Below are 23,762 nucleotides of genomic sequence, written 5' to 3' on the forward strand. Positions count from 1 at the left end.
CATTTTCTTGGCATTTCCGGGTATTTCTCCACTGGTTGGGCCATGTTAACAATACCGTGTAACTGTCACGTTTGAAGGGACGAAATTGTTATATCTTCAAGTCTCCCGGCATGGTAAATTGTCAAATGTTCACGTCTTGCCGTCTGACAATTTTGTCATTTTTTATAAACGATATAAAAAGAGCATACTGTGTTGCAATGAATTCTCGCACCATACGCTTCAGCTGAGAACGGAATGCGCTCGTTGAATTTCTATGCAGTGGGGAGCGTTCTCATAGCGTCTATTATCAACGCTATTGGAGTTCTATGAAGGTCTATGGGACGCCCTGCCCGTTGAAAACTGAAGCTCAAGGGGTACCATGTGCGTAATAGGGTGACGGGGAGAGGCCATGACCGTCCGTCAATATGTGACGGGTTGGGAGTGAGAACGTGTTGCTTGTCCACGTTCATAAAGCATAAAACAACACCATAAGAGCACGGTGCAAAGTATCTAAATGCGTCCGCCGTTCTTATTAAACACCCATGTAGTCCACTCACTCCGCTGTATAGAAAACTGTTTCCCCACAGCAGACGCACATTAATGACGTCCACTGGCGCATCATAAATAGGTTGATAGTGAAAGTGCAGTCGGATTCTCAAAGCACCGCAGTCTCTTCTCCTAAATCCTCCTATCCACTATCCCTTAACCCCGTGACGTTTCACACAGAGGTCAAGGAATAGACGATAGGAATAGACGATAGGAATAGACGATAGGAATAGACGATAGGAATAGATGATAGGGGCTGATCTTTGGACTATTCGACTGCAACCATACTTCAATGAGAACATTTTGCTAGATACTTGACCTTTAGCCTTTATTTGACTTTATATGTATTATTCACAACAAATAAACAAAGTAAAAGTGAGACTATGGTTTTGTCTCCTAGTATAAATGTGTTTTCTAAGAGACTGCAGGCTTCATGTCCGACACGGCGTTGTTCTCCAGGTGGTTTTTCCTCATGATGACTTGAAACTGCAGGTATCTCCTCATGTACTTCCTGAAGTTCTGGTCTCTCAGTCCGTACACGATGGGGCTCACAAAGCGAGGGATAATCTGCACGAAGACGTACAAGGCGAAGCGTATGTCAGCGTGTCTTCGCGGCAGTAAAAAGACCAGTGCGTCTTTGAACATGGGCCGAACGTAGGTCAGCATGCAGAGCAGAAGCTGGAAACCGTGCAGCAGGATGGTGTTTCGGGCCTTCTTTGAATCCCCTTTTGCTCCTTTGGCTGCAAACAGGATCCTGAAGTAGGTGTAGAGCAGCGTGAGCCACACCAGCACCAGACACACGATGTGCGACGCGTCTCTCTTCTTCAAACTGTACGAACTCCTGAACACAAAGTCTCTGGCGCACAACACTTTGGACGTGAAGAAGCTGAGGGGCTCGGTGGCCAGAAGGAGGAAGAAATCAGGCATGATGGAGAGAGAGCTGACAAACCAGATGAGACTCATCAGGATGAAGGTGTTTCTCACGGTGCAGATCCTACAGTGGTGCAGCGGGAGGCAGATAGCGACGTAGCACTCCACCGCCATGCCGGCCAGATTGAGAGGCGTGTTGAAGGTGGCCATGACGGTGAGGATGAGGAGGAGGAGGCAGGAGGAGACGCTGAAGGTGTTCAGGGTGTAGCTGATGATGTGCAGCAGCGTGGAGAGAGTCAGCTGCAGCATGTCGTTTATCACCAGGTGGATGAAGAGGATGTAGCGCGGGTTGGAGTAAAAGATCTGCAGGGGAGAGGAAATAAGTGTCAGAGCAAGGGGCGCTGAAAAGATGTAATGATATTAAGTTTAAATACACATCATAACAAGCAAAGGCCCTTTCAACACAAGGCAATTCATAGTGCTTTACAACAATGAAAAGAGCATTGATAAATAGTTCAGCAGAAACACATTATAAAATGGCGCTTATTTAAAAGCAAGATAATAAAACATGAATAACACAGGTACATGAATAAAAGTTACAGTGCAGTGTGAGATTATAAAAGTTTTCAGCATGGATTTAAAACTAGTAGTAGGGCAGAGGAAATAAGTGCCGGGGCAAGGTGCACTGAAAAGGTGCAATTATATTAAGTTTAATTACAAAATGTGACTTTGATGTTATTTATATAGCAGCTTTCAAAGTATAGTTACTATACTTAAAATATACTATATTGCGTTCATATACAAATACACAAAGAGCAAGTGAACTAGACAGCAGAGTCTAAACATGAACAAATAAACATGGAAAAAAAAGAGTAAAACTAGAAATAATAAAGCAAAAATACATAAATTATTTTAGTGGATCAGAAGAGGGATTGTGAGGCAGCATGTTTGAAATCATCTCCACACACACACACACACACACACACACACACACACACACACACACACACACACACACACACACACACACACACACACACACACAGACAGACAGACAGACAGACAGACAGACAGACAGACAGACAGACAGACAGACAGACAGACAGACAGACAGACAGACAGACAGACAGACAGACAGACAGACAGACAGACAGACACTCATGGGCCTATGAATAGCCTATCTGAAGATTAACAACAACTTATCATTCTAATCATTTCAGTCAAATGTAGTACAAATATTGACATTACAACACACTGTGGATAGACGTATGAACACACACACACACACCTGGTGCTTCCTGAAGGTGTGTATCAGGGTGCCGTTGATGTAGTTGATGGCGATGCAGAGAACCGTCACGATCACGTTCTTGTAAACGGCCTCGGCGAAGCTCTGAGAACCGGGAGAGGTGGAGTTCAGAGACGAGACGTTCATGATTATATCGAGACAATCCTTCCTGAAAACAGCATTTATTCACATTTAAGTGTTACTAATACTGCTAGTAATGAAATACATATGATTAACAATAATAACAATAATATAAATATGAATAATACAATTAGATATAACAACAATAATACTAGTAATAACAAAAATACTAACATATCGTGAAAATTATAATAATAATACTTTTCTTTTTTTATGCCTCTTAAGGACCTCAAAAACACATTAAAAAATATAAAATGACATGATCAATTAATTTGTGATTCTCTGTCCCAGATCTGTTCAACTTATTCTAAAGATATCTCTTATGCCCATTATAGAAAATATGCCAATAACAATTGTGCTTTGAAAATAATAATAGTACAACTACTACTTCTTATACTAATGACAATAATTATAATCATACTTCTAATAATACTACTAAGACTACTATTAATAATAATACAAAATGTGATTGCCTTATAAGCTCCTCAAAGACATTTCCTAAAAAATAAATCATATGAGACGCACTGATCCTTATTTAAACTGTTCTAAATCTTATTACTTTAAAATGTAATCATCTTATTCTAAAAATGTTTATATATTTACTTGAGTTTTCCCTGCAAACAGCCGCAACCTTTTTTTATGTTTACGAATGCAAGTGAAGTGCACACTCAAATGTCCATTAAAGACAAATGGTTTACACATATTAAGTCTCTTGAAATCCAAACGTCAAAAGATATTTCGGTAACACTTTAGATTAGGGTACACACATTCACCATCAACTAGTTGTTAATTAACATATTAGAGTCAAACTATAGCTTATTTATTATGAACAAGACTTCACTTTAAAATAGGGAATTCTGAGTGAGAAATACCACATTTTTTGTTATGTTGACCCAATTAACACTTGTAGTTTCATGTCTTGTTACATAAGAATAGACCATATTTGTTAGGTGTTATTAAGAGAGAATGCCTTATTAGGCCCATATTGAGCATATTAAGACCCAAACTCAAGCACAACAACGTCCTTACTTACAATAAATAAGCACTAATTCGAGGGTTATTGAGGAAAAACTCTTAACTAATGGCCCAGTACTTGTAGAATATGGTCATGTAGAATAAGGCCTTAATGCATGTTTTATAATGACTAATAAAGAGCCAATATACTGCTAATATGCATGTAAATTAACAACTAGTTGATGGTGAATATGTGTACCTTAATATAAAGTGTTACCGATATTTCCTACTGAGTCATAAATTATACATTTTTCCATTTACTAAAAAACATTTCTTCACACACACACACACACACACACACACACCCACACACACACACACACACACACACACACACACACTGTACCTACCAGCAGCCGTCACATCACTGCAGTGTGTCGTGTGTTCAGGCAGTTTTTATAACGACATATTGATACAATTGGGATTATGTTGGGCCAAACTGTGTGTGTGTGTGTGTGTGTGTGTGTGTGTGTGTGTGTGTGTGTGTGTGTGTGTGTGTGTGTGTGTGTGTGTGTGTGTGTGTGTGTGTGTGTGTGTGTGTGTGTGTGTGTGTGTGTGTGTGTGTGTGTGTGTGTGTGTGTCTTTGGTACGGGGACGTAGCCAGAATTTGCTTACCACAGCTCTTTGTGCAGTTAAAAAACATATATCTTTCTAAAATCAAAGCTTCTTCTGAGGGTCTTTTGATGAAGCTTTGAATGTCTGTTGTCATATTTAATCCCCCTTACAAAATGTGTTTTCTCTTGTGTGCGGAAACATCCTCTGCAGCAGTTATATTGTAGTTTTTTTATTCTTATAAAGAGGAATGAATAAAAGACCTGAAAAGAGTGAAATGTATTATATTTAATTTAATGATACATTACCAGTCAAAACCCAGATATTCACTTTAATATGAGAAATATGTGAACAAGAATTATAAATGTACAACAAAAAGAGGAGAGTACATGACGAATGACTGTGAAAAAAATAAATAAATTGGAGGTAATATGGTTTTGACAGAATACACAGGGAAGATGTTAAAGACGTGTGATTTTACTAACAGATGTTAAAGAGGTCATTTTTATGCACATTTTCAGGTTAATATCAGTATAAGCAAGAGGGCGCCAGTGTGTGTGGCCTGCCGTCTGTCGCTGCCAACGCCGTGTGTCTTTGTACTGTTTGTGTCATTTTTAATGCACAAATGTCAACTCTCTACTGGTGTGCGATCGCCAAACACTGCTGGACCTTCGGTTTTCTGCCATTAATCCAGCAAAGTCTACTAATGGTGGAGATGAAACGCTGCCTCCGTTCTTATCAGGGGGACTAGTTTACCCGTGCTGCACCCCGGCTCCACCTACCCGCCGTAAACGCCACCGCCGCCGGGGAAAACGCAGTGGTCGACTTGTGAGAATGAAGGCTTCTTCAGCTCATCTTTTCTCTCATACTGAGGATGAGCCTCGTCCCTCTTTTTCGAGGCATTTTCTGGAACCTGTCGACGCCTGGCTGGTACCTGTCGTCGGCCGGGATGAGGCATGCCTGCACCGCGGGACCTGCTCCCCTCGTCCCCGCTGCCGCAGGGTTAATCTGCATAACCTGAGGTCTCTGTGTCGGGCTCCCCGGACCTCTAACGCCGCCGATCTGCCGGTCCCTGCCAGGTTTGGCCTTATTAACGCAAGATCGCTAACAAACAAGACTTTTTTCACCTATAAGGGTTTGGACTTCCTCTTTGTGACTGAGACATGGCTCAGTATTGGTGAGTCCAGCGCGTTTACCGAACTTGTACCGCAGCATTGCTGCTATTTGAACTCTCCGCGGACGTCAGGCCGAGGTGGAGGCATAGCAACTTTTGAGTGGCTATAAATACCAACAGCTTTCACTGTCATTCTCACGTGTTCGAGCTTGGTCGCTCTCATACAGTGCTGTGGTCTATAGACCTCCCAAATACCGTAAGGGATTTCTAAATGATTTCTCGGATTTCTTGGCTGAAATTATGCCAAAATATGACCGTGTTCTTATTTTTGGGGATTTTGATATTCACGTGTGTTGTCCCTACAAACCTATGGCAAATGACTTTTTAAACCTTGTTGATTCCTTTAATCTTGTGCAGTCTGTGTCTGGCCCCACGCAGGAACGCGGACACACACTTGATCTTGTTTTATCTGATGGTTTGCCTGTTCTCAACCTGGAGATTTGTGATGCCTTTTTCTCTGATCATATGCCTGTATTATTTTATGTGGGTCTTGCTTGTGAAACTGTTAAACCGCATGCTGCTCCTCGGCGCGCTCGCATTATTAACCCATCCACTGCTGGTCAGTTCTCTGTCGTTTTTTAAAATAACTGTTAATCGGGAACCTATGTCACCTGAAACGGATGAGCTTAGCTCATGGTTTCACTCCACTTGCAAAGCTGCCATAGACACTGTTGCTCCTTTAAAAACCAGGCAACCTAAAACTAAATCTGAGCCTTGGTTAAATGACACGACTCGGGCTGTCCGACGGGATTGTCGTAGAGCTGAGCGTCTCTATCAGATCACTGTGAAAGCGGCAAAAAGCAAACATTTATCTGACATCTTTCTGTCAAACCGTCACAAGCCACGTGTTCTGTTTCAGACTATTGATTTGACTATTTAATGCCCCCCAGAATACCGTTATGGAGACCTCTACTGTCTGTGTAGACTTTCTTTACTTTTTTATTAATAAGGTAAACTCCACTAGAGCTGAAATCTCTGCTCCTGCAAATAACCTCTCAGTTCCTGCACTGTGCTCTGCTGTCTTTAATCAGTTTGAGCCTGTAGCTCTGTCTTATGTACACAAGATTGTCTCCAAGTTAAAGCCCTCTGGTTCTCCAAATGACCCTGTCGCGCCTCAACTTTTGAAAGAGATTTTTCCCGCTGTTGGACCATCTGTGCTGGCAGTTATAAACAGCAGTCCGCTCTCAGGGAAGGTCCCTGAAAACCTGAAGCATGCAGTAGTGCAACCTCGAATCAAAAAACCCAGTCTGGATCGCACAGTTCTGGCTAATGTTAGGCCCATTTCCAAAATGCCTTTAATGTCAAAGATCCTGGAGAAGATTGTTTACACTCAAATTATGTTTTTTCTGGAAGAGAACAATATACTGGAGGTTTTCCAATCCGGTTTTAAAACTATGCACAACACTGAAACAGCGCTTTCAAGAGTTTTTGATGACATCCTTTTATCTACTGACTCTGGGGACTGCGTTGTGCTTCTACTCATTGATTTAACTGCTGCTTTAGATACAGTCGACTAGGGCTGCACGATTTTGGGAAAAAATCTAATTGCAATTTTTCTGACAAATATTGCGATTCGAATTGCGATATTTGTTTTTAAGCGACCCAACGTACGTTTATTGTAAAATGCGGCCATAACTCCAGCTAGGAAGGCCGTATCAACATGCTCCCGTCTCTAGCACCCCCGCAGCCCGAGCTACGAGTGAAAGAACTAAACTTACATGAAACTTCCGTTGGGTTGAAGTCAAGCTTCAGTTTAAGACTCACCCTGTAATAGAAACATGTGATGGAGCATTACTAACCTGACTCAGATGGTTTGTTTCACCAAACCATCGAGGAAAGCTCCATTGGAAGCCATTTGGAAAGGGCAGGCACTTTCAAAAATACTTGGCAGGTGATTGGATCAATCTGTCTATCGCCTTCTATCATGGGCCACTTCTGATTGATTAACAATGGCTGGTACATGTGGAGCACAGCACTTCTGATTGGTGTGGATGACTGACACACAAGAAGAAGGCTTTGCGATTTGATAATCGCATCATTTCAAATCGCGATTTCGATTTAAAATTGATTAATCGTTCCACCCTACAGTCGACCATGACATCCTGATCTCTCGCTTGGAGAAGTGGGTGGGCATTAAGGGGGAAGCCCTGGAATGGTTCATGTCATATCTGTAGGACAGAACTTTCTCTGTCAGCCTTGGTGACTCAGAGTCATCCTCTGCTCCACTCCTGTATGGGGTCCCACAGGGCTCAGTAGTAGGCCCCCTGCTATTCTCCCTCTATTTGATCCATCTTGGGTCCATACTTAGAAAGCACGCATTCCACTGCTATGCTGATGATAGCCAGATTTATGTCCCACTAAAAAAGAAGGAGGGTTACTCAATTAGCCCACTGCTAAAGTGTCTAGAGGACATAAAGGCCTGGATATATTGCAATTTCCTAAAACTGAATGAAGGGAAAACAGAAGTAATGGTTTTTGGTGGCACCACTGGCATCAATTCTGTAGACCTGGGGTCCTTGGCTCAGTAAACCAAGCCCACCATTACGAACCTTGGCATTAAAATGGACCTTGAACTAAAACTTGAGTCAGATTAAATCTGCGGTAAAAACGAGCTTTTATCACCTGAGGCAGCTAGCCAAAGTAAAACCTTTTCTTTCCAGACAGCAGTTTGAGACAGTAATACACGCCTTTGTCACCACTCGGCTGGATTACTGTAACTCTCTCTACATGGGGGTCGGTGGGTCCTCCCTCGCCCGTCTGCAGCAGCAAGGCTTTTAACTGGCACACGGAAATATGACCACATTTCCCCCATTTTGGCTTCGCTCCACTGGCTGTCAATACATTTTAGGATTAATTTCTAAATCCTTTTATTTACTTTTAAATCCCTAAATGGCATCCCAGTTAGCGGGGAACATTGTCAAAACTTTGGCTAACATTACCTACAGGTTCTAATAATGTTTTAAAGAAACGTTTTAATCTGATTTTCAAAGAACCTTTTTAGGATGTTTATTATTTCAAATAATGTTCCTAAAAGGTTTAAGGTTAACTAAGAAATAACGTTTTAACTGCAACATTCAGAGGATGTTTTGAGGATGTTATTGAGGCCTGAGATGACAGAATGTTTTTTTATAAAACGTTCCTTTAATCTGATATGTTAACAAAGGTGGAACGTTTTGCCTGCAACATTCTAAGGATGTGTTTTGGACGTTGTTGGGGTAACACATTAAACAGGTTCTTTATAAAACGTTCCCTCAATGTTACATGATAACAAAATAAGAACATTTTCAAAGCAACATTCGGATAATGTTTTCAGGAGGTTATTCTTTTTTTATAAAACGTTCCTGTGATGGCAAATATTAACACGGTCATGGTCAACGTCAGATTTATTTTTACAGCGCTTTAAACAACAAACTTGTTGCATTTGTTTAAAAACGATGTTTTAAAAAAGATCTGAAACACAAAAAACAAACAAGAACGTAATTCATGATAAGCTGTAAGCAGATATTGCATGTTTGCGGTGGCATGTGTGAGTTCCCAGCTAGAAATGTTTGTTACCATTCATTGTTCTAGGAATGTTTTCAGCGGTACGTTTTATTTTGGTTCCCAGAATATTCTTCTGAAAGGTAGGATAACTTTCTTTAAAAACATTCTTTAAATGTTTGGTGATAACCTTCTAAAGATGTTTTTGATAACCTTCTGAAGATGTTTTTGTTAACTTTGTTAGAACATTATGTCCTACTGTTCTTAAAACGTTTTCAGCGGGACATTTTGTTTTGGTTCCCAGAATGTTCTTCTGAAAGGTAGGATAACGTTCCCAAAAAAAGATTCTTAACATTTTTGGTGATAACTTTCTTAAGATATACGAGCGCATTGAGACAATGAATAGGACGTATAAAAACGAACTGCATGCCAATATTCACTCACATGCACTTATAATCACACTAAGGTATGTAGGCCCAGAGCATTCATAATAATCGTATGTGTAAAATATCAGAAAATAATCACACTTCTTTCTGACTATAAAGGTTGTGTCTCTAGGTTCTAACTGCTGGATAAGCTAACTGGCCGTGTATGGTTTGTGAGAGCTGCGTATAAACAGTGTCCGCTGTTTATTCATTTTGGATCAAAATCGTTACTGCACCCTTTAGATTTGAGACCGACAGATATATAGAAGAACGGACTGACTGTCACTGCCCGTCCCTGAAACCCCTGTTAGTGTTTGTATGTGTTTGTTTCTACTGTGTGTCTCTCTCTCTGCCTGCTGGTCTGCTCTACACGGCTGGGAGCAATCTCCAATCAACCACACCTGCAACCTGTTCATCAGCCACACTATGAAAGCCTGCAGCCTGCACTCATTCCCTGCCGGAGTGTTGCCGTGAACGGTTTGTTGCGTGCCAGCATATTCTTTGACAACTTTGCCTGCTTTTGCCTGCTTTTGCCTCACACTCATTTTGATGTCTCTCCCAGGCAACCCGGTATCACAGCAAAACGTGAACATGTGACGATTTACCATGCTGGGAGATGTGAAGATGTCACGATTTTGTCCCTTCAAACGTGACAGTTACACGGTATTGTTAACATGGCCCAACCAGTGGAGAAATACCCGGAAATGCCAAGCAAATGCTACCCCGATGGTCGGTTGTTATAGTCAATATTAATATAATAATGCTTTATTTTTTAATAGTCACACTCGATTTCGCAGATTTTCTTGTTGCCCCAGCTGGTCGACACCTCTTTTAGCAGAAACAAAGGCTACATACTGCTGCTGGTTTATAAAGCTTTGAATGGTTTAGTCCCAAAATACATTTCTGACCTCCTGCTAAATGATGAACCATCCAGAACTCTCAGGTCTTCAGGGACTGGTCAGCTTTCTGTCCCCAGAGTCAGAACTAAACATGGAGAAGCAGCGTTCAGTTATTATTCTCCAAATATCTGGAACAAACTCCCAGAAACCTGCAGGTCCGCTGCAACTCTGACTACTTTTAAATCCAGGCTGAAGACTTTTCTTTTTGCCGCTGCTTTTAATTGAACTATCCACATCTTAAACTGCACTGTAACTTTTATCCATGTATTTATTTTTCTTTTAAAGTTTATTTTATTATCTTTTCTTTGTTAAATGCCATTTTCTTAATGTCTTTCATTTTTTGTAAAGCACTTTGAATTGCCTTGTATTGAAAGGTGCTATATAAATAAACTTGCCTTGCCTTGCCTACATTAATGTATTAAATCCATGTGTGTGTTTATGGAATTAACGGACGTGACGTTGTGCGATTGAGTTGCCAGGCAACAGCTTTGGTTCATGTTAATTTACAAACTCTTCAACTAGAACCCTAGTTACATTTAAAAACATTTTAGAAGGCCTCACAAAATACTTTAATGAAATGTAAAATGTAAATGTGAAGGAATGTGTGTATAACAAAAATACATCCATCATAAACAATACCGGAAACAGACATAGGCAAGATCCTCAGCTCGCTGATTGGATAGTTTAGCCGCAATGCACACTGGGAAATGGGGTTTATGCGATATGAAATCCGAAAACATTTAAAAAAAATAATACTTTATTTCGAGTGTGCTTGCTTTTCTCTTTGAAAGTCATCACATAACGGCATTGTAATACACGGTTTGGCTGTATTCAAACTGAAAAACGTGACATGGATCTTAAATATAAAAGCAATTAAACAACATCTTACATTTCTTTTTACACCATGCAGTATCAACACTAATTCGGCTGACTTTTATATTTGATCCAATTGGTAGATAGGCTGTATTTACACCAATTACGGTGCACAGCTGATAGAAAGGGACACCTAGTGGTTAAAGCACGTTATTGCATTTTATTATTGTTATTATTAGATATTAATGGGATCCCTATAAAGTATATTCATTAGTCGTTATTCTCTACTAATAGTTAATTAAAGACTGTATATAATGACTATTTTGCACATCCCTTTCAAAATTTCAAGATTTTCTAAGGTTTATTGACATATCATATTATACACAACTACGGTGTAGTTATGCGTAAAATGGAAAACTTGTGTCGTAGGTTCCTCAACACTGCATTACAAGATATCTATCAATATGTGTGTATACCTCCACCATTAAACTGTCATATTCTGCACATTTCTTATACTATCTACATACATCTTATAAGAGTATAATACATATGTATAATATCAGTTAAAATAGGTGCTTAAACATGGCAATGTTAGCTATGTTTAAGCACTTATTTTAACTGATATTATAAATAGAAAATCTCTAAATCTTGAAAGGGATGTGCAAAATAGTAATTATATACGGTCCTTAATTAACTATTAGTAGAGAATAACGAGTAATGAATATACTTTATAGGGATCAGATTAATATCTAATAATACAAATAATAAAATGCAATAATGTGCTTTAACCACCAGGTGTCCCTTTCTATCAGCTGTGCACCTTTATGGTGTAAATACAGCCTATCTACCGATTGGATCAAATATAAAAGCCAGGCGAATTAGTGTTGATATTGCAAGGAGACGTATTGTGTGAAAATAAATGTAAGATGTTGTTTAATTGCTGATATATTTAAGATCAACGTCACGTTTTCAGTTTTGGCGGCAGTTTTTCCTGTTTGTCTAGAAGTCTTCTCATCAGGCCTCTATAAATAGCGAACTACTGCAGATATGTAATATTTAATGCAGCCGAACCGTGTATTACAATGCCGTTATGTGATGACTTTCAAAAAGAAAAGCAAGCACACTCGGAATAAAGTATTATTTTATTTTTAAAAAATGTTTTCAGATTTCACATCGCATAAACCCCATTTCCCAGCTTGCTGAACCATTCAATCAGCGAGCTGAGGGTCTTGCCTACGTCTGTTTCCGCTATTGTTTATGACTGGTCTATTTTGTTTTACACACATTCCTTCACATTTAAATTTAAAGTATTTCGTGAGGCCTTCAATTTAAAAAAATATATATACCTAGGGTTCTAGTTGTAGAGTTTGTAAATTAACATACACATGGATTAACATCGATTTAACACTACATTAATGTAGCCTTTGTTTCTACTAAAAGAGGTGTTGACCAGCTGGGGCAACAAGAACATCGGCTAAATCGAGTTAGTATAAAAAAAAAAAAATCATTATTATATTAATATTGACAATAACAACCGACCGTCGGGGTAGCAATTGGTTGGCACTTCCGGGCTTTTCTCCACTGGTTGGGCCATGTTAACAATACCGTGTAACTGTCACGTTTGAAGGGACGAAATCGTGAAATCTTCACGTCTCCCAGCATGGTAAATCGTCACATGTTCACGTCTTGCCGTGATACCGGGTTGCTCCCAGGAGAAATCCAAGGCCTTCCACACTCCCAAGACCAGCCAGGCCTCTCCACCCTGGTTTCCCACTGCCGCCATAACCGACCTCCACTCCCAGCTCCCCTTTTCTAATCAACAAATGTTACTTTCACCAACTGATTCCGAGTCTGATTCTGGGTCCCCTCCAGTACATGTGACACAGACAGTGACATGTACTAGCTGCTGGTCGCATTTAAAAAAAAAAAAATGACTTCTGATAAATCGGAACGATAAAGCACGTTATCCTACTCTAAAATAATAACACTCTGGCCACATAAAAAAATCTAACTTGCAGCTGAAAACGTTTTAAGAATAATAGGGCATAATGTTCTAGCAATGTTATCAAAAACATTTAAAAAAGGTTATTATCAAGCATTTTGAGAATGTTCTTAGAGAAAATTATCCAGCCTGTGTGTATGAATTATATTTTTTGTTTTTGTATGATTTTAGTAGAATAAATAAATAATTTTCTTTTTCTAAAAACCTTTCAGAAGAACATTCTAGGAACCAAAATAAAAGGTCCCGCTGAAAACGTTTTAAGAACAGTTGGGCATAATGTTCTAACAATGTCATCAAAAACATCTTAAGAAGGTTATCACCAAACATTTTAAGAATGTTTTTAGAGAACGTTATCCTACCGTTAAGAAGAACATTCTGGGAACCAAAATAAAACTTCCCGCTGAAAACATTCCTAGAACAGTGAATAGTAACATTCTCAGAATGTTTTTAAAACCAAACATTTCTAGCTGGGTAAGTATTTCCTCAGGTATTTCCTGAACATCTTGTCTCTCAGCCCGTAAACCAGCGGACTGATGAGTCGAGGCAGAACGTGGATCAGTATTGAAATGATGAAACGAATGGTCAGCACTCCTCTGGGGAAAAGAAACGTGAGACCCTCGATGGATAAGAAGAAAACATATGTCAGCATGCAGAGCAGCAGCTGGAATCCGTGCAGCAACACTGTGTTTCTCGCCTTTTTATTATCTGCCGCCGCTAACTTCGCTGCGCAGATTATCTGGAAGTACGTGTACAAAAGAGTGAGCCAAATGATCACCAGACACACGATGTTGGACACGTCTCGCCTCTCTTTAAGCATGGGGTTTCTGAAGATGTTTGGCATGAAACAAAACATCCTGGAGCGAAAGAAGTCCAGGGACTCTGTGGCCAAAGCGTTGAAAATATCCGGAAGTACGGTGAGGAGTCCGATCAGCCACATGAGGCCGATAACGGCGTATGTTTTCCGCACCGTGCAGATGAGGGAGTGTTTGAGAGGGAAGCACACGGCGATGTAACACTCCACCGCCATCACAGCCAGCGTGAACGGGTTGTTGACGTCGGATAATATGGCAATGCTAAGCAGGAACATGCAGAAGGAGACGTTGAGCGTGTAGACGATGTAACTCAGGACATAGACCAGAGTGAAGATGGTGAGCAGGATCATGTCGTTCAGAACCAGGTGGATGTACAGGATGTAGCGAGGGTTCATGTTGAAAACCTGCAGGAGGAGAGACAAATATAGATATAACATATACGATAGAATCAAGTGTTAAATCAGACTTCAGTTCCACCTGGAGTAAATCCACAAGCTACCCTGAGTCCTGCACGGGTCGGATTTTCAAGACCCGCTCCCGCGACGTGCAATACCGAACCCGCCCCGCTACCCACACATATTGCCAATTAATTCCGCAACCCGACCCATAGCCGTGGGAACATGTTTCAAATGGGGGGTGCTGTGGGGATGACACCAGGGCTGGTTCTGACCAATGTGCTGCCCTATAGGCAAGATTTTAGCTGGCAATGAAAAACCTCTACAAAAGACCAATACACTACAAAAAGAGAAACATATTGATATGGTGGACAGCTTATATAACAAGGCTTCAAATGTATTTAGTATTATAACGTGTTTTAGTTGGGGGGTGGACTTCACATCCTCTAGGGGGGTCCGGGGGTGCCCCCCCGGGAAGATATTTTTAACATTTCAAAGTAAAATGCTTCAATCTGGTGCACTTTGAGCGCCCAATTACTAGAGACTGATCTAGGGGGTACAACTCTAAAACACCCATATGAAAAAGATCGGTTTGCATTTTATTAATCAAATAAGTATGTGAACATTTTCAATAACCTACCATAGCCAATAACAAATAAATGTAACTTAATTTATTTTTGTTGTTCATTCATATCTTATTTGACCAGTTAACATTTATTTATTTATGCATATTTTTAAATCTCTCCAGTTTTAAACGATATTTTTGGTTTACTGTCCTATAGTATACATTGGAATGATTTCAAACCTGTTTTTATTTATTCTAATAATTATAAAGGAGTGCCTTGGAAATATTTGTTTACATAATTGTGATCAATACGTTTGAGACCCACTGAGATAACTTCGACAAAAGTGAACTATCCAAACCCTCAGAGTCCTTTGCCTCACTGAGCCTCTCAGTCTGACAGGACAGAACTCTCCCTCCACATTATTCTAGAAACAGCTTCTTATATCCGTTAGCGCAACAGAAGCTAACAACGATCCCCGCCGGTACCGGTGCACCCCCTCTCTCTATATCTCTCACTTTGGCTGTGAGCTGCGGGCGCCTGATAAGCCAACATCCCCCACTTTCATCACTACAGCGCCCATCGTACAGGGCAAATGGAAAATGTAGCCGGGGTAAAAAGGGTGTTACCTTTACTTAATTATGAATGTTGTTACATCAAGGCTGAAAATGATTTTTTAAAATATTATATTAGTATTATATCTTATAGAAGTGCAGATCCTCTGTCATCCACCAGGGGGTGCTGCAGCACCCTCAGCACCCCTACTTCCCACGGCCCTGACCCGACCCGACCCGCCGGCATAAGATCCGCAACCCGACCCAAACCTGCATATATCTAAGCAGTGAAAACGTGCAATTATTAACACACGCATTCGCATATTTGGCTCAAAAAGCCTGGGATGTTGGTTATTTTCTCCATCTAGGATGACACCAAAAGCCTCCCAGACGTTGGATTTCGCTCTTGAGGAAGAGTTATTGAAAATGCTGTATTCTCCGCTGGAGAGCTTCACCTCAGCCATTCAGAATGTGGTGCGCTCAGCAGCAGATAGATCTGCAGAGGTTATGATTATGCTCGGTCCCGCGGGGGAGAGGTCTGAGGATTTAAACATTAAACTAAATTATTATTATTTAAATATATTTATGATGCAACACCCGCGACCCGACTCGCATCCTCTTTGTTTTACCCAGAACCGAACCCGGAAAAAAGCGTTTGAAAAAATACCAACCGCAAATCACCTTTTTTGCGGGTCACCCGTCGGGTACCCGCGGATACCCGACCCGATGCAGGACTCTGGCCTGCAGTATACAAAGTCATTCAAACTAGCTGCACCTTTACCAGCTTTGAGGACACTTCATGATCAATCATTATAAAAACATATCATATATATTATTCTGAAATGCAGTGGCGGCTGGTGGAAAATATTTTTGGTGAGTAAAAAACATTTTTTTGGGAGAAATGACCCCTTAAATTGGGACTTCTGGTGATGTAATGGCCCCATAAAATCGTGGTTCTAGGGCCAGGAACAACCAGGCTGAGTCGATCTGAGTATGCTAAACTAACTGCGGTCAAACCAGCCTCCACTCAGGAAAACCTAGTCAAGCCAGCCCTCACGTGATATTGCGGTGCGCGAATATCCTATGCATTACGGTAGAGTAAAAAAAAAAAAAATCATCCCTCTGTTTAGATGGGAATAAAACCAAAACTGTCCAGTATCAAAGACTCATTTCACTTTAGGGTGATTGCAGGACATCCCATCTAGTCACTCAGAAAAAATCAGGACATTCTGATGTAGAGTTTCAAAATAAAAGACCTTTGAAGTCTCATATATGAGCTATCATCCCTGTCCTCAAAGGTCTTTTATTTTAAAACTGTAAATCAGAATGTCCTGATTTTTTCTGAGTGACTAGATGGGATGTCCTGCTATCACCCTGAAGTGAAATTAGTCTTTGACAATGGACATTTTTGTTTTATTCTCATCTACACACAGAGGGAGGATTTTATTTTACTCTACCGTAATGCATAGGATATTCGCGCACCGCAATATCACGTGAGGGCTGGTTTGACTAGGTTTTCCCGAGTGGAGGCTGGCTTGACCGCAGTCTAAACTAGAGAGAGAATCGCTGTCAAGGGGGCTACAAGTAACAACAACAAGATGAACATATTTGACCATGATTTAATTGTAATACACGTTTCTAAATGATGCCGAAGTAACAACATACTGATACCGGATAGTAAAAACCATGAATTAAGGCTTTGACAAGTCTGCAGACAGACGGCAGGCGAAACACCTTTTAAAATGCGTGTTTTCTAATGGAGATTTGGCTAAGCTAATGTTGTAAATGCTCCGACCGTCCACACTCACAACAACGGCCTATACAGACATAAATAAACCAGCGACTGTATTCGCCATGACACAGACAGTATGTGGTTTGTACTTGTTTAACTTTTGTCTAGTTTCTGAACAGATATGAAGAGATGTGAGCTCTGAGTGCTAAGAGCTAACGGCTGTGTTGTTTTTCTGGGGGCTCATTGAAGATGACGTCACGGCTCCGCCTACACTGCGTTACCCCAGTTCCTCACGAGTCTAAAAAACAACTCACGTCAACGCACGTAAGCAACGTGGGCGCCAACGTGACCGCTCTCGTGACCAACATATTTGACGGCGCTGATTGGCTGAAATTATTTTTCGGCGGCACAGTTTACTATTGAGACTTTTGCAACGTGCTGGTTGCTGCTGTTTGGCTCGGGGGCAGCGCCCCGTAATGATAAACTAATGCCAAGGGCAAGGCCAGGCAGGAAACATGTGACTTAACAGTAACTTTAGACATCGTAACACAACAAGATTTTATTGTAGATTATACATTTTACTGATAACTATTGTATGATATTTACCTTGTTCATTAAAAATAAAAAATATAAAATATATATATTTTTTAAATATCTTTTTTTTTAAATATTTTTTTTTTTATTTAATATTTTTTTAAATATTTTTTTTTGTATGTGGGAAGAGGTGGGGCGGCGCCCCTAGCGCCCCTATGGGCCGGCCGCCACTGCTGAAATGGACCAATCTGCACAATGACTACTTTTACTGTCGCTACCTTCACTATATTTGGATGAGAATACTTTCCTACTTTACTTGAGTAACATTTTGAAAGCAGGACTTTTACTGTAACAGAATTTTCCTACACTCTGGTACTTCTACTTTTACTCAAGTACAAGATCTGAGTACTTCTCCCACCTCTGCTGAAGTTGCTATATTGTTATTATAAAGCTCCTTATAAAGACATAGCAACATTGCTATTTTTCTAAATACAAAAGCTCCAAACAACGCATTTTAAACATCCATTCACAAGTGTTAAGTGGATGTACCTGGTGTTTCCTGAAGGTGTGCACCAGCGTGCCATTGATGAAGTTGATGAAGATGCAGAGAACCACAGTGACAACATTCTTGATTATCGCCACGTTCAAACTGTCCCGGTACACGACGGTGGTGAAATTACTCATCAGGAGACAAGCTGAGAAAATAACAAGAAGAGATACAAAACAACATCAAGATGATGCAAACATAATGGACAAAAAGTTATACAAATGGAAATAAAACAACAAAATAGGCACTTAACTAAGAACTGCAAAACAACTACAAAAACAGCAAAACATTTGCCAAAAAGGAGTTTATGAAATGTTTGGTCTGTATTATTTTCTCAATTGTTATCAAAGGTTTAACAGACAATATAGTGATCTTCAAAGTATGGCTATCAAAAAACATATAATATAAGTAACGCATGTTATTTATCAGCAGTTCAAAGCGCTTTTACCAGAAATTAATATATAATTACAAAGCTTTACAGTGTTCAATTATAAAAAAACATTTGCTCACATTAAAGATTTAAATTTGACACCTCCAACAATGCAACATACGGTATAATGAAGACATTAAATAATAACAATGGTGTAAAACAAGGTGCAACTAAATTAGTGTTGAATAAGGGCTCAAATCCAACAATTAGATTTGCTCTCATTCAATGCTGTTGTGCGGAAGAAAAGGTCACGTTCCAAATCATGCAGTATAATCATGAATAAAATAGTGCAGGTCAAAAGTTTCATAACATTTTAAAATTCTTAAATCTGTATATATATTTGCTAATTCATTTCAGGACTGATGTTGGTTAAAATATTTAACTCAAATAATAATAAAGTAAGCTTAACATAAAAAATGTTGAGGCATTTTTTCCATCATAGTGCTTTTTCTTCAACTATTAGGTTTGCTCTCATTCAAGGTTCACATTTAAAAATGAAAGGCTGTTTCCTTCAATCATGCAACATATAGATAAAATAATGTGGACATGGATGAATAATTCAGAAAATCAATAAATATGTATTAATTATAATCAAGACTGAAGTTGGTTAACACGTTAAATGTTAATGACATATCTTTTGGGCCTTTTTAATGGAAATGTCTTTGCATCATAGCAACTTTTTTAGAAGTGATCTAAAATGGTTTAACTCCTTAATTTAAGATTTAAAGGCTTTTGCACAACAGCTACAGATCAGTTGTTTTGTAGAAAAGAAGCCTCAGGATCCACGAACAATGCAACATGCAGTATACTTTAGACTTTTTAAAGCCAAAAGTGCAAGAGACTAAAGAGCCCATGTAATCTGCAGGGATTAGCAGACTAAATATATTTTAAATTCAAAAAGATAAAACTGTATGTAAAAATAAAAACATAAATAATGCAATACGTCAAAAACAGAAGAAAATACAACTTCAATAAACGTCACTAGGTATATATCAATAATACACTGATACTGATCATTTATATTATTTAAAATATAAATGTAATATCAGATTAACTCTAGTTATGTTGCATTAAATGTCCCTGTGTGTTACTGAAACCAGTTATTAATCACACCTGTAGTTTCACATCTGTGGAAATGACTCATATTCTCATTTGCTGTTGAGCATTAAAACATAAAAAAGGTAACAACGTGAACGTTATTGAAGAATTATAATATTATAGCACAATCATACAATTTGATATTAATGCAACAGACAACATGATAACATATAAATGCCAAAAAAACATTAAACTGTTTCAACATATAGGAGGAAAGAGAAGAAATACGTACCAACCTATGGTCATAGAGGGCGAACATACACACTGCAGATCAGATGCGTATCATTTTAATATAAAGATTGTGTGTGTGTGTGTGTGTGTGTGTGTGTGTGTGTGTGTGTGTGTGTGTGTGTGTGTGTGTGTGTGTGTGTGTGTGTGTGTGTGTGTGTGTGTGTGTGTGTGTGTGTGTGTGTGTGTGTGTGTGTGTGTGTGTGTGTGTGTGTGTGTGTGTGTGTGTGTGTGTGTGTGTGTGTGTGTGTGTGTGTGTGTGTGTGTTACTTGGTAAGATGGTAATTGACTAGTTTTCTGAGAAACTTCAGCTGAAAAAATGACATGGCCTGATTTCTTGATGCTTACTTGTTTTCCACAGCATGCAGTTTTAACCTGATTATCACCTTGTTTCTGGAGGCTGATTAACTGCAGAAGCAACAAGGCTTGAAAAGTGGTTTGAAGGCCAAAGATTCATGAGGGAAGTCATAACACAGGTTTAAATATCCTAATTCTGGGAATTGAAAAGAAAAGTGGTTTAAAGGTCAAAGGTGGGTTCGGGTAATACGAAAACAGGGAACATTTGGATGCAAAATGTTTATTCTCTTGTGCGCGGAAACACACTCTACAGCAGTGATTTTGTTCTTTTTTTATTGTTACAAAGAGAATGAAGAAAAGACCTGGAAACAGAGACATTTATTATATTTAATTTAAGGATACATTGTCAGTCCAAACCGAGATATTCACTTTAACCCTCCTATTGCCTTCGTTTTCCCCCGCTTACTTTGGTGTTCACGGTCAAATTTGAACGGTCCTGTTTTAACTGCTATTACATTAACACAAAAAACATAAACCTGTTAAGCCCCAAGCCTGTTTTTCAGGTTTCAGGCTCGAAAATGACATTCCCAGAACAAATGACCATATCTTCCCTTTTAAAAGGGTTAAATTAATAATCTTTTTTCTCAAAGTAATAATAAACCTCTGAGTTGGATGTAGAAAAGTCAGAATCAATATAGATGTTTTTTATTTTAAAGAAAATTCAGATTGAACATGGTAAAAAACTGTAAATTATAGTGTCCGTCCAAAACATATTTTGTACTTATAGTGAAAACTAAGCTTGAATGATGGGTTAGTCGACTAAAAACTTTAGGAATCCAAAGTACAACATATAATATGACCCTGTATCAAGATTGATGCAAAACAAGTGATATTTGACCCTTTTAGACAGATTTAGCATAAAAAACCTCTTCTGGGGCCTTTTGGGTGGATTTTCCTTATCTCTGGCCCCCCTTCTTCGATTTTGACATGTGACATCTGTTTCTGACCGTTAGAGCCAATAGAATCGAAGGGAAATCGTCCCGCACACACTCATGTTAAAAAAAAAGGTGACGTATTCACGCAATCAATGAATGGCCTGCTCTACTATTTTAAAACGGAATTGCAGTTTTATTGCTTATAGATTATCAGAACATTTCAAAGGGGACACAGCCACATTGGATATTAACCTATGGATGAACTACATCATCGTTGTTTTAATGCTATTGAAGACCAGTTTAGACCAGACAAAGACGAAGGTAAGCCATGTTAGCGTTGTGGGCTACCTAGCGCCACATGTTTTGATGTACGTTTTTGTTGATAACGTCAACGTAAAAAAACCTTGATATAACCCACTTCAAGAAATGGAAATAAATCCAAAAAGCACAACAAGGCATCTTTAATTATTCTTCTTCTTTCTTTATTAGGATCCCCATTAGTACTAGCATGAACATTGGCTATTTTCCTGAGGCCTGTACTACGAAGCCGGATTTTCGCTTAGCGAGCTAACTTCAGGGAAAACTCTGGTTTCCGGTCCTACGACGCTGGTTCTCTACTTAGCGGGCTAGATCTCCATCGTAACTTATGCTGAACGGCTAACCTGCTCCGGGGCAGGTAACCCAGCTAGCAGGGAACGTTCTCACATCTTTGGCTAACATTACCTACAGGTTCTAATAATGTTTTAAAGAAACGTTTTAATCTGATGTTCAAAGAACCTTTTTAGGGTGTTTATTATTTCAAATAATGTTCCTAAAAGGTTTAAGGTTAACTAAGACATAACGTTTTAACTGCAACATTCAGAGGATGTTTTGAGGATGTTATTGAGGCTTGAGATGACAGAAAGTGTTTTATAAAATGTTCCTTTAATGTGATATGTTAACAACAGTGGAAAGTTTTGCCTGCAACATTCTAAGGATGTGTTTTGGACGTTTTTGGAGTAACACATTAAAGATGTTCTTTATAAAACGTTCCCTCAAGACGTTCTTTATAAAACGTTCCCTCAATGTTACATGATAACAAATGAAGAACATTCTCCAAGAAACCTTCAGATGATGTTTTCAGGAGGTTATTCTTTTTTTATGAAACGTTCCTGTGATGGCAAATATCAACACGGTCATGGTCAACGTCAGATTTATGTCTACAGCGCTTTAAAAAACAAGCTCGTTGCTTTTATTTGAAAACGATATTTTAGAAAAATCTGAGGTCACCATATTTACCTTTTTGAAAAAAAAAAACAAGCACGTAATTCACGATAAGCTGTAAGCAGATATTGCATGTTTGCGGTGGCATGTGTGAGTTCCCAGCTAGAAATTATTGTTACCATTCATTTTTCTAGGAATGCTTCAGCGGGACGTTTTATTTTGGTTCCCAGAATGTTCTTCTGAAAGGTAGGATAACGTTCTTTAAAAACATTCTTGAAATGCTTGGTGATGACCTTCTTAAGATGTTTTTGATAACGTTGTTAGAACATTATGCCCTACTATTCTTAAAACGTTTTCAGCTGGAAGTTTTTTTTTGGTTCCCAGAATGTTCTTCTGAAAGGTAGGATAACGTTCCCTAAAAACATTCTTAACATTTTTGGTGATAACTTTCTTAATATGTACGAGCGCATTGAGACAATGAATAGGACGTATAAAAACGAACTGCATGCCAATATTCACTCACATGCACTTATAATCACACTAAGGTATGTAGGCCCACAGCATTCATAATAATCATATGTGTAAAATATCAGAAAAGAATCACACTTTTTCTGACTTTAAAGGTTGTGTCTTGTATGTAGGTTCTAACTGTTGGATAAGCTAACTGGGTGTGGTTTGTTAGGACTAAGTATAAACAGTGTCCGCTGTTTATGCATATTGAATAAAAACTGTTATTACACCCATTAGATTTGAAACCGACAGACAGAACAGCGGACCCACTGTCACTGCCTGTTCCCTGTTCGTGTTTGTATGTGTTTGTTTCTACTGTGTGTCTCTCTCCCTCCCGCCCCACTGCCTGCTGGTCTGCTCTACACCGGGAGACTATTATCCAATTAGAACACTGAGCAAGTGCATTGAGCACATCATTGACTGGATGACTTAGAACTTTCTCCAACTAAACAAACAAAAAACTGAGATCATTGTTTTTGGAGCAAAGAAGGACCGACTAAAAGTAATCGCAGAGCTTCAGTCGGCAGACTACAAAGTCACTCACAAAGCAAGAAATCTGAGTGTAGTGATGGACTCACACCTGAGTTTTAACAGTCACATTACAACAGTTATTAGGTCTGCATACTACCACCTGAAGAATATATCAAGGATTAAAAAACTAATGTCGCGACAGGATTTAGAAAAACTTGTCCATGCTTTTATTTTCAGTAAACTCGACTACTGCAATAGTGTATTCACAGGGCT

At 39.2% G+C, this 23,762-nt stretch overlaps 2 protein-coding genes across 2 annotated transcripts; both read right to left on the reverse strand.

Annotated features, from left to right (window-relative positions):
* Nucleotides 1-939: 939 nt before the first annotated feature.
* On the reverse strand, nt 940-5,345 carry LOC307038936 (odorant receptor 131-2-like; the record flags this gene model as incomplete). Its single annotated transcript, XM_079680608.1, has 3 exons — nt 940-1,758; nt 2,684-2,849; nt 5,170-5,345. 3 exons carry the CDS (start codon nt 5,343-5,345, stop codon nt 940-942), a joined length of 1,161 nt encoding a protein of 386 aa, XP_079536734.1.
* An 8,298-nt stretch (nt 5,346-13,643) lies between these two features.
* On the reverse strand, nt 13,644-14,396 carry LOC307038937 (odorant receptor 131-2-like; the record flags this gene model as incomplete). The annotated part of the gene is made up of 1 exon (XM_079680609.1): nt 13,644-14,396. Exon 1 carries the CDS (start codon nt 14,385-14,387, stop codon nt 13,644-13,646), a length of 744 nt encoding a protein of 247 aa, XP_079536735.1. The 5' UTR covers nt 14,388-14,396.
* Nucleotides 14,397-23,762: the final 9,366 nt, after the last annotated feature.

The sequence above is a fragment of the Notothenia rossii genome (assembly GCF_949606895.1).
Source record: "Notothenia rossii genome assembly, chromosome: 5".
Taxonomy (NCBI): Eukaryota; Metazoa; Chordata; class Actinopteri; order Perciformes; family Nototheniidae; genus Notothenia; species Notothenia rossii.